General features: G+C 50.9%; 1 protein-coding gene across 5 annotated transcripts; it reads left to right on the top strand.

The window, feature by feature from the left end:
* Positions 1-2,220: 2,220 nt before the first annotated feature.
* On the top strand, positions 2,221-9,990 carry PIGO (phosphatidylinositol glycan anchor biosynthesis class O). 5 transcript variants are annotated; one of them, XM_067039615.1, is made up of 11 exons: positions 2,221-2,292; positions 3,069-3,580; positions 4,182-4,325; positions 4,515-4,638; positions 5,282-5,441; positions 5,653-5,832; positions 6,084-7,608; positions 8,183-8,386; positions 8,604-8,818; positions 9,428-9,498; positions 9,652-9,990. In XM_067039615.1, the coding sequence occupies exons 2-11, from the start codon at positions 3,070-3,072 to the stop codon at positions 9,911-9,913; spliced, it is 3,396 nt and encodes a 1,131-aa protein (XP_066895716.1). In that variant the 5' UTR covers positions 2,221-2,292; position 3,069; the 3' UTR covers positions 9,914-9,990. The 5 variants fall into 5 exon arrangements, 4 of the variants coding, with proteins under 4 accessions (XP_066895716.1, XP_058927641.1, XP_066895718.1 ...); XM_059071658.2 differs by having other exon boundaries at positions 2,222-2,292; positions 3,040-3,580; XM_067039617.1 differs by having other exon boundaries at positions 2,246-2,292; positions 4,156-4,325.
* The last annotated feature ends 1,162 nt before the right edge of the window (positions 9,991-11,152 follow it).

Genomic DNA, 11,152 nt, shown 5'->3' with positions numbered 1-11,152 from the left:
TTCTATTTGGAAGGGACAAATCATTAATAAGATGTATAGTATTTCAGATGCTGATGAGTTGTACTACAGAGGGAAGTAAAGAAAGGAAGGGAGATGGAGAACTTGAGAGGGGCTGTAACATTAAGTAGAGGGTTACAGGAAGCCTCACTGATGGTACATTTAAGCTTAGATATGGAGATGAGGAGGGGAAGGCCCATTTGGGCATCTGGGAGTAAAGCTGACAGGAGTTGGAAATGCAAAGGTCCTGAGGCAGAGCGTGGCTGCCTTGTAATGTGAAGAGCAAAGCAATTAGAGTGGATGGAACTGAGTTAAGGAAACAAGTGACAGCTAGATGAATCTAAGAAGGAAGTGTGGAGTCAGTGTGTAGATTTGTAGGTCCATGTAGAACCACTACAAGAATTTAGGCTTTACTCTGAGATGAGAAACCATTGGAGAGGTTTTTTGTTTTGTTTTAAATGGTAGCTTTTCTGAGATATAGTTCACATATAATGTGATTCACCTACTTAAAGTGTAAATTCAATAATTTGTAGTATATTCACAGAATTGGGCAACCATCACAATTTAGAACATTTTCATCACTGCTCCCCATCCCCACCCCGCCACAAAACCCCTGTACCCATTAGTAGTCACTCTTCTCTCCCCTCAACCCTAGACAACCACTAATTTACTTTCTGTATCTGTAGATTTACATATTAATGTAAATGGAATAATACGTGCTATTTTGTGATTGGCTTCTTTCACTTATCATGTTTTTTTTGTTTTTAATATTTATTTATTTGGCTGTACCAGGTCTTAGTTGTGGCACCGAGGCTCTTTGTTGCCGCATACTGGCTCTTTGTTGCTGCATGCGGGATCTTCATTGCAGCATGCAGGATCTTTAGTTGCGGCATGTGGGATCTAGTTCCCTGACCAGGGTTCGAACCTGGGCCCCCTGCATCGGGAGCGTGGAATCTTAGCCACTGAACCACTAGGGAAGTCCCCTAGTGAGTATGTTTTTAAGTTTCATTCATGTAGTTGCATGTAACCACTTGTAGTACGTCATCCCTTTTTTAATTGGCCAAACAATATTCTATTATATAGATATAGCGTATTTTGTTCATCCATTTATCAGTGAAGGCCATTTGGGTTGTTTCCACCTTTTGGCTATTATGATAATGCTACTATGAACCTTCATGTGCAAGTTTTTGTGTGGCCACAGGTTTTTCTCTTGGGTATATACCTAGGAGTGGAATTTCTGGGTCATATGGTAGCTCTACATTTAACCTTTGGAAGAATTGCCACACTTCTTTTCAAAAGCTGCTACACCATTTTTCAATTCCAACAGCAGTTTATGAGGGTTCACATTTCTTCACACCCACATCAATACTTGTTATTTATCTTTTTTATTATAGCCATCCTCCTGTGTTTAAAATGGTATCTCCAGCATTTTCCCTGATGACTAATAATGTTGAGAGCATCTTCTCATGTGTTAATTGCTCATTCATATATTTTCTTCGGGACTTCCCTGGTGGCACAGTGGTTAAGAATCTGCCTGCCAATGCAGGGGACACAGGTTCGAGCCCTGGTCCGGGAAGATCCTTCAGCTACTGAAGCCTGCGTGCCTAGAGCCCGTGCTCTGCAACAAGAGAAGCCACTGCAGAGAAGCCTGCACACCGCAACGAAAAGTGGCCCCCGCTCGCAGCAACTAAAGAAAGCCCACGCACAGCAACAAAGACCAACGCAGCCAAAAATTTAAAAAAAAATAAGGCCTTCTTTGGAGAAATGTCTATTCAGATCCTTTGCCCATTAAAAAAATTTTTTAATTGAAATATTGTTGATTTACAATGTTGTGCCTCTTTGACCATTTTTGAATTGGATTGTCTTATTACTGAGTTGTAAGATTCATCCTTGGAAAGGATAAATAATAAAATCTATCAACTGGAGTCAGTTTGGCAAAAAGGGGGAAATAAATATTATCCCTATTTTACAGATGGAGCAATGCCCAATAATGACAGTGAGTGGCAGAGCTAGGATTCAAGCTAAGTTTGCTTCCAGAGGCTTAGATCTTAGTCTTAACCAAGAATGGACAGTGGCTCCCTGAACTCTTCTAGTTTAGGGCCTTGCGCCCAATTCTAAATTACCATACTCTCCCATCAAACTCCGTCTCTGGCCAGCCTTGCGTTCCTTGCCGAACTTCGTCGGAGATGCCAGCAGATGGCGATCGGGACCCCCGAGGGTCGCTCTAGCCGGCGCACGCACCTCTGTGGTGCCAGGCCGCAGGCGCCGACGCTGCACTTCCGGGCGCCATTCAAGGTGAGCCAGGGTCTCCCCAATTCCCCTTGCGCTCGCCTTTGCCCGAAGTTAGGGGCCCTTCCACCCCACTCAGAGCTCGCAGTCTAGCGGGCCCCGTACCCAGGTCAGGGTGCCCAGCCGGAGGCCGGGTAGCCACCTGAGGAGGCAGAGCCATCCGGACGTCTGGGTCCCAGCGAGGCCCAACTGCCTCAAGACCTCGCACCTCTGCCCTGCTGCGCCGGGGAGGTCGCGCTTCTGGTCTCCTGGCGATCCTGGCTGTCCGGAAGCGGAGTAGGACTCCTTCCCTTCGTCCCCTGGGTCCCCGCCAGGCGGCGCCATCAGCCTGGCCGGGATTCCCCTGCGGCTGCGAGCCCTGGCCATTCCAGGGGAGTTGAAATTGGCGAGGAAGAGAGGAGAAACGGGCCGTCAGAAAGCAGTCTACCGCTTGGAATAAGTTTCCCTCGTGGGCTGTGTTTTCCATCATTAGGATCTCCTGGCGTACAAATTCCTATGCTCCACCCCCGAAGATCCTGATTCAGGGGATCTGGGGTGGCGCCTGGAAATCACCATTTTAAAACAGCTGCTCCAGGTTGATGCCCATAGTCTGCGCACCTCACCTTCAGAAACTCTGGTATAACTGGTGGAGAGGAACATTGCATTGGGTTGGCTATGGGACTGTTTATCCTCAGGAAGGCTTCCAAGAGGAAGTGGTTCTAGCTGGGCTTTGTATTGAGAGCCTAGACTATCTGCTGGTTCTTTGCCTCACAGTTATGAATTCCCTCCCCCGCCACCACCAGGATGCGGAAGATCTCAGTGCTGCTCTTCCTGGCCTGGGTGGGCTTCCTCTTCTACGCCGGCATTGCTCTCTTCACCAGTGGCTTCCTGCTCACCCGTTTGGAGCTCACCAACCATAGTAGCTGCCAAGAGCCCCCAGGCCCTGGGTCCCAGCCATGGGGGAGCCGAGGGGAGCCCGGGGCCTGCTGGATGGCTTCCCGATTCTCCCGGCTTGTGTTGGTGCTGATAGACTCTCTGCGATTTGACTTTGCCCAGCCCCAGCTCTCACATGTTTCTGGGGAGCCTCCCGTCTCCCTGCCCTTCCTGGGCAAACTGGGCTTCTTGCAGAGGATCCTGGAAATTCAGCCCCACCATGCCAGGCTCTACCAGTCCAAGGTTGACGCCCCGACCACCACCATGCAGCGCCTCAAGGCCCTCACCACCGGCTCACTGCCTACCTTTATTGACGCTGGCAGTAATTTTGCCAGCTATGCCATAGCGGAAGACAATCTCATTAAGCAGCTTACCAGTACAGGTTAGTCGGGCCTCTTTGGTGGCCAGGAGTACCTTGGCAAATTTCTTTAGGCGTCAGAGAGCCAGAACTTTGGGTGCCCAGCTACGTGCTTGACTAGGAGTACAGGAAGGAGAAAGAGACCCTGGCTCTGTATGCAAGGAGCTCAGGTCCGGGCTCTGTCCTGGCGTTTCTAACCTGCATGGGATATTGGTTTTACTTTGGGTGAGCTCTCAGTAAAGGGGCAGGGGAGAGACGAAAAGAAGATGTGGGTCTGGTATTTTCAAAAGCGTGGAGAAGAGAGCAGAGGGTCCAAGCCCTGTGCACTCTCTGACTGGGAAAAAGCAATATGTACCCAGGAAAAGTAGAGCAGCAGAGGCAGCCAGGGGCTGAGGGCTAGCAGAGCTTTTTATAGGAATAAGTAGTAAAAGGTCTGGGTGGAGTATGGTTACCAGGGAAAGCTTCCTGGCAGAAAATTTTAGGCCTTGAGGGATAAAGAGTTGTTGGATGGAACTGCTGTGCCTTAGAGTGCATGGTTGGGATTTCTGATAGATCTTTAAAAGGCCTCTCCTCTTCCCCCTCTCCTGACTCCTGCTCAGGCTGTGACCCACTCATGTCCCTGCAGGAAGGCGTGTGGTCTTCATGGGAGATGAAACCTGGAACGATCTTTTTCCTGGAGCTTTCTCCCAAGCTTTCTTTTTCCCGTCCTTCGATGTTAGAGACCTACACACAGTGGACAATGGTATCCTGGAACACCTCTACCCAACCAGTGAGCACGGGGCCAGAGGCAGGCCTGTCTAAGACTGGGAGCTGGGGAGGGCTACGTCAGTCCACAAATTCTGAACCTCCCATGGATGCAGTGGCCTGGGCTTGTGCCCCTGGACATAGGAGCATCAGAGCCTGGCTGGGGTTGAGGAGTGGGCCTTAGTCCCCTGTGCTCAGGTTCTCTCCTTCACAGTGGACAGTGGTGAATGGGATGTGCTGATTACTCACTTCCTGGGTGTGGATCACTGTGGCCACAAGCATGGCCCTCATCATCCTGAAATGGCCAAGAAACTTAGCCAAATGGACCAAGTGATCCAGTGAGTGTGGGATATTGGCTGGGGGAGTGGGTTGGTGTCTGAGAATCTCATAATATATGGTCCCAAGAGAAAAAAATCTTTATTTGGAACTCTTACTTGCCTGAATTCTGTCTTCTCTAGACCTTTTTCTGAAGCTAGGGGCCTCATTTGTTTTGAGTAACTTAGCATGGGATTTTGGGCAGTAGGGTTATGACCGAAGAGGTGTTTTTTTTTCCAGAGGTCTAGGCCCTACTAGTGGAAGTTCTGGCTGGGGGTGAATGGGCCCCTGAGAAAAATCTTTTTTTAATTAATTAATTTTTGGCTGCGTTGGGTCTTCGTTGCTGCGCGCGGGCTTTCTCTAGTTGCGAGCAGGGGCTACTCTTTGTTGTGGTGTGTGGGCTTCTCATTGCGGTGGCTTCTCTTGTTGTGGAGCATGGGTTCTAGGCACGCGGGCTCAGTAGTTGTGGCTTGCGGGCTCTAGAGTGCACGCTCAGCGGCCATGGCTCACGGGCTGAGTTGCTCTGCAGCATGTGGGATCTTCCTGGACCAGGGCTCGAACCTGACTCCCCTGCATTGGCAGGCGGGTTCTTAACCACTGCACCACCAGGGAAGTCCCTGAGAACAATCTTTATCCTTACCTCCTGACACATTTCTTGGCCCCCAGGGGACTCGTGGAGCGTCTGGAGAATGACACACTGCTGGTAGTGACTGGGGACCATGGGATGACCACGAGTGGGAACCATGGAGGGGACAGTGAGCTGGAGACCTCAGCTGCACTTTTTCTGTATAGTCCTACAGCCCTCTTCCCCAGCGCCCCACCAGAGGTGAGGCCTGAGGTGTGCTTTGTGTGGTTTCCCACTATTCAATCCACATCATAATCGTAGCATCCCTGTGGATCCCTCCATTTTAAGTCCCCAAATTCATAACCCTGGGCATCCCCCATTCTTATTTCCTACCTAGGCCCCTATGTCTTCCATCCTAAACGCTGACCTCAGCTCTTTGTTGAACCCGTTGACCCCTGTCCTTGTTCTCTAGGAGCCAGAGGTAATTCCTCAAATCAGCCTTGTGCCTACGCTGGCCCTGCTGTTGGGCCTGCCCATCCCATTTGGGAACATCGGGGAGGTGATAGCTGAGGTGTTCTCAGAGGTCGAAGACTCCCAGCCTCACTCTGCTACTCTGGCCCAAGCCTCAGCTCTCCATCTCAATGCCCAGCAGGTAGGTAATGGGCTGGGCTTCCAGCTGACAGAATTAGGTTGAGCATGGGAGAAGCATAATGACCCACTCTGTTGTGCTTTGTTCAGTCTTAATATCACATGCCATAGCCAAGTACTCCCTCTCTCCCTGTCCTGGACAGAGTTTGGGTCCCTGATTTCTAGGTACCCCATATGGTAATAATACCTGTCTTTGCCTGTGTCCCAGTTCACATCTCTGAGCTTTTCCCCTTGGTCTCTGATCTTTTCTGCCAGGTGTCCCGATTTCTTCACACCTACTCAACTGCTGCTCAGGACCTCCAAGTTAAGGAGCTTCATCGACTGCAGAACCTCTTCTCCAAGGCTTCTGCTGACTACCAGCAGCTTCTGCAGAGCCCCCAGGGGGCTGAGGCAGCACTACAGACTGTGATTACTGAGCTGCAGCAGTTCCTGCGGGGAGTTCGGGCCATGTGCATTGAGTCTTGGGCTCGTTTTTCTCTGGTCCGCATGGCAGGGGGTGCTGCTCTCTTGGCTGCTACCTGCTTTCTTTGCCTACTGGTATCCCAGTGGGCAACATCCCCAGGCTTCTATTTCCGCCCTCCCTTAATACCCATGGCCTGGGGTTTGACTGGGGCCGTAGTGTGTGCTGGACTCCTGGCAAGTACTGGGCTGAAGCTGGATTCAGTGGTTCTAGGGGCCATGGCTGCAGTGGGCTCACTTCTGCCTTTTCTGTGGAGAGCCTGGGCTGGCTGGGGAGCTAAGAGGCCCCTGGCAGCCCTGCTTCCCATGCCTGGGCCTGTCCTGTTACTTCTGCTCATTCGCTTTGCTGGTTTCTTCTCTGATAGCTTCGTTATAGCCGAGGCCAGGGCTGCCCCCTTCCTTTTGATCTCACTTATCTTGCTCCTGGTTGCCCAGCTTCACTGGGAGGGCAAGCTGCTGCCACCTAAGCTACTCACAATACCTCGCCTTGGCTTTCTGACCCCAGCAGGCCCCCCACGTCACAATGGCACGCATGCCCTGGGGCTTGGAGTTGGGTTGCTTTTATGTATAAGGCTAGCTGGGCTTTTTCATCGCTGCCCTGAAGAGACGCCTGCTTGCAGCTCCTCTCCCTGGCTGAGTCCCCTGGCATCCATGGTGGGTGGTCGAGCCAAGAATGTGTGGTATGGAGCTTGTGTGGGGGCGCTGGCGGCCCTGTTAGCTGCCGTGCGCCTGTGGCTTCGCCGCTATGGTAATCTCAAGAGCCCTGAGCCCCCTGTGCTCTTTGTGCGCTGGGGGCTGCCGCTGATGGGACTAGGCACTGCCGCCTACTGGGCCTTGGCATCAGGGGCGGATGAAGCACCCCCACGTCTCCGGGCCCTGGTCGCCGGGGCATCAGTTATGTTACCTAGGGCTGTGGCTGGGTTGGCTGCTTTAGGGCTCATGCTGCTGCTCTGGAGGCCTGTGACGGTGCTGGTGAAAGCTGCAGCGGGTGCTCCACGGACCAGGACTGTCCTCACTCCCTTCTCAGGCCCCCCCACTTCTCAGGCTGACCTGGATTATGTGGTTCCTCAAATCTACCGACACATGCAGGAGGAGTTCCGGGGCCGGCTAGAGAGGACCAAACCTCAGGGCCCCCTGACGGTGGCCGCCTATCAGTTGGGGAGTGTCTACTCAGCTGCTATGGTCACGGCCCTCACCCTCTTGGCCTTTCCACTTCTGCTATTGCATGCAGAGCGCATTAGCCTTGTGTTCCTGCTTCTGTTTCTGCAGAGCTTCCTTCTCCTGCATCTGCTTGCTGCTGGGATACCCATCACCACCCCTGGTAAATACATATCTCAGCCCTGATGCATCCAAGGACAGTAGTGATGTGAATTCAGCCCCTCTTATTTTCAGGGAGGTGTTGCTCCTCAGGTTCTTCACCTTGATACAGGGTCTCACGCCCCAGCAGTTGAGAGGGTCTTCCTGATGTCCTGTCTCTTATCTGATGTAGCCAAGCTAATTGATCCCTCCCACTGGCTTTCAGGGCCAGCAGGGTTCCTGGAAGAGGGAGACAAACAGTACTCCAAGACTCAATTCTTATGGAAATGCTGCATCCTCGTGAGCGCATTTCCTGATTCTCCAGTGATGAGAGTGGTGAATTCCGAGTATATTCACCACTCATAGTGAGCTGTGTGTATATGAGAGAAAGAGGTTGACCACAGATTAGAGCAGTGGGGCTTTGTGCCACGGAGAGAATTAGAATAACAGAGTGTTGACTATTAGAAGCTTGGAGTGATGGGCATGCTCGTGTGTAAGAGACAGCACTGAGGTAGTAGGTGTACATGATCTTGGGGCAGTGGGCTGTGGGTTGTTAGGGAGTGGGACGTGACTGTAAAGAGGCATATCTCTTCCCCCAGGTCCTTTTACTGTGCCTTGGCAGGCAGTCTCTGCTTGGGCCTTCATGGCAACACAGACCTTCTATTCCACGGGTCACCAGCCCGTCTTTCCAGCTATCCATTGGCATGCTGCCTTCGTGGGAGTCCCAGAAGGTCATAACTTTCCCTGGCTGTCTGCTTTGCTGGTGGGAACCAACACCTTTGCCTCTCATATCCTCTTTGCAGGTACCTCCTCATTCCCCCCTTGCTTCCATTGTTTACTCTGGCTTCGTGGAAGGAAAGGAAACCCCAGGATTTGAGTGGGGAAATGTGATTTTGTTAGATCTTTGGCACCCCTTGGCCTTTGCTAATTGGAGGCTGAGCCAACTAGGGTAGTTGGGGGCTAGGGTGGCCTGGTCCCTGGGTCCTCCATTGATTCTAGGTCTGCCTTCCTTTGAGGCAGTAGGTTGCCCATTGCTCCTGCTCTGGCCCTTTCTCTGTGAGAGTCAAGGGACCCGGAAGAGACGGCAGCCCCCAGGGAATGAAGCTGAGGCCAGAGTCAGGCCTGAGGAGGAGGAGGAACCACTGATGGAGATGCGGCTCCGGGATGCGCCTCACCACTTTAATGCAGCGCTGCTGCAGCTGGGCCTCAAGTACCTCTTTGTCCTTGGTATTCAGGTGGGTGCAGGGGAGAGATCATGGAGTTAGTGATCTTTTCTCATGCATGTACTTCACATTCTTTCACACTTTGCCAAAACCCTAGGAGAGAGCCTTGACTGAGGTATAGATAAGTGAAGTGATTGCCCAAAGGCCAGTGGCCTCAAATGGCAGTATTAAGACTTGAACCTGGGTCTCCTTCATCCTAGTCTTGGATTGTTTTCCTCTCTACAAGCTAGATCTGGACCTGATGGTTGCATCGGGGGATTACTCCATTAGTGGACAGACTGGAAAAGCTGAGGTGATGGCCAGGATTCTTTCCCAATCTGTGATCATTGATCTGCCTTTCCTTCAGAGGCAGAAGGTGTGACTCTGACATTCCTTCCACCCTGGGAGGCAGAGCCTGAGTGTCAGCGGCACAGATGAATAGTGCTTGCCCAAGGTCACACTGCAAGTCGTGGTTGGGTCAGGAAAAGAATTAGGTCTCCTAACTCCTAGCCCAGGTTTTTTTCCACTGACACACTACTTTCCTTCCCCTTCCATTCTTCACAGGGACCTGCAGCAATTCTCTATTTGACCTGCTTCCTCCTTCCCTTCCTTAATAACTTGACCCCTCCTCTCTTCCCTTAGATTTTGGCCTGTGCCTTGGCAGCCTCCGTCCTCCGCAGGCATCTCATGGTCTGGAAGGTGTTTGCCCCCAAGTGAGTGGATTTGCTTGAGAAGTATTGGTGTGGGGGAGGGTAAAGCTTGGAGCAAACAATGAACATCCAGAGTGGACAAGGTTTTGCCTCAGCAGGGAAAAGGCTCTAGACCTCCTGTCTGTGTCCTTTGAGATTCTCCACCTTTCTTTGCAGGTTCATTTTTGAGGCCATGGGCTTCATTGTGAGCAGCGTGGGACTTTGCCTGGGCATAGCTTTGGTGATGCGAGTGGATGGTGCTGTGAGCTCCTGGTTCAGGCAGTTAGTTCTGGCCCAGCAGAAAGCTGGAGAACAGTCTAGCCTGGTTTATACCGGTGCTGGATCATCTGCAAGAGAGGCTCAGTCACACCTCTTACCACCATGCAGCCAGGATCTACTGGCATCTGGGACTTCATTATTTTATAATTCAAAATCATAGTGGAGCCTAATCCTGCTTTGGATACATCTGAGGGACTGAGGGGCTGCCTCCGAAGTGGAATAAAATAATGATGTAAATATGTGTGTCTGAGGTGTGGGGGGGCCCCCACTGTCCTGTAGGGGATATGAGGAGGGTCAGTCTCCCCTCATCCAGGCACAGATGGGATCAGCCATCTTATGGAGACCTGGTCACATCTGAGAACCTCTGGGAGGTGGTTGGAGTTGTCTGAATTCACTTCTCCCAACTCTTCCCAAATCACTACTGTTATTCCACCTGCCATTTTCCTTTGCCATGGAACATATTTTATTAATTCTTTTGCTTTGGCTGATAACAGAGATGGCTGAAAAGACAGGCCCAGGCATCATGGAGTACACAGACTTTCACTGTCTAAAGCCCCAATAGTGCTGTATCTCCTCCTCAACGGTGTCTTTTCACTTCAGAACACCCTTTGCCTTTCACGTCTGTGGCAGCTTCCCTGGTTTCCCAACCTATGCTGCCTTTTATCAGACCTACTCACCCATCTAACACACTTTGTCCCATTGATTATTCCTGACTTGAAGCCAAAATTGTATGAACTAATGCTCCTCACATGTCTCTTGTGCCTTCCATCCACCTCACTACTCCTGTGTCATGTTGAAGTGCTGGCATAAAATCCTCATGGAAACATCCATCAAAGAAGTGGGGAAGAGGTTCTGAGAAGGGTCAGGACTGGGGTTTGAGGTTTGAGGGTGCCCAGGACAGGAAGAGATGAGACCACTGAAAGATGACGTATATGATTTGCAAATAATTTCTCCCACTTTGTGACCTTTGAGTTTTATTTCTTTTTTTATTGAGGTATAATTGACATCTTTGAATTTTCTTGTTTTCCCAGTTTATTGAGATATAATTGACATACATCACTGGATAAGTTTAAGGGGTCCAGCTAACAGTTTGACTTATATCTTTGAATTTTCTTGATGGTGGCTTTGTAGCACAAGAGTTTTTAATTTTAATGAAGTCCAATTTTGAGTTGACTTTATAGATGGCAAGCGTCGCAGCTTGTTTCTTCTTTGCGTACGGATCTCCAATTCTCCTACCTCCATATGTTGCAAGGACTGGGCAGGTATATTTGAGCAGGGCAGGCTGCACAGGCACAGGGCTGCGCTGCCAGCTAGTCGGACTGCACGTTGTTGAGCAGACTGTGGTGAGCGTGTTGGCACTCCATGGTGAGCAGAGATAGGATGGGCCGATTACCGAGGG

This window comes from Kogia breviceps, chromosome 8 (assembly GCF_026419965.1).
Source record: "Kogia breviceps isolate mKogBre1 chromosome 8, mKogBre1 haplotype 1, whole genome shotgun sequence".
In the NCBI taxonomy this organism is placed as follows: domain Eukaryota; kingdom Metazoa; phylum Chordata; class Mammalia; order Artiodactyla; family Physeteridae; genus Kogia; species Kogia breviceps.
The sequence above is the reverse complement of the archived record's forward strand: the minus strand, read 5'-3'. Positions and strand labels throughout refer to the sequence as shown.

Bases quoted from the DNA above. Each gene is read 5' to 3' on its own strand.
- PIGO (XM_067039615.1), top strand. From the start codon at position 3,070: ATGCGGAAGATCTCAGTGCTGCTCTTCCTGGCCTGGGTGGGCTTCCTC. The intron at 8,387-8,603 runs GTACCTCCTCAT...CCTTTGAGGCAG, and splicing joins CTCTCATATCCTCTTTGCAG to TAGGTTGCCCATTGCTCCTG. The intron at 9,499-9,651 runs GTGAGTGGATTT...CTTTCTTTGCAG, and splicing joins TGGAAGGTGTTTGCCCCCAA to GTTCATTTTTGAGGCCATGG.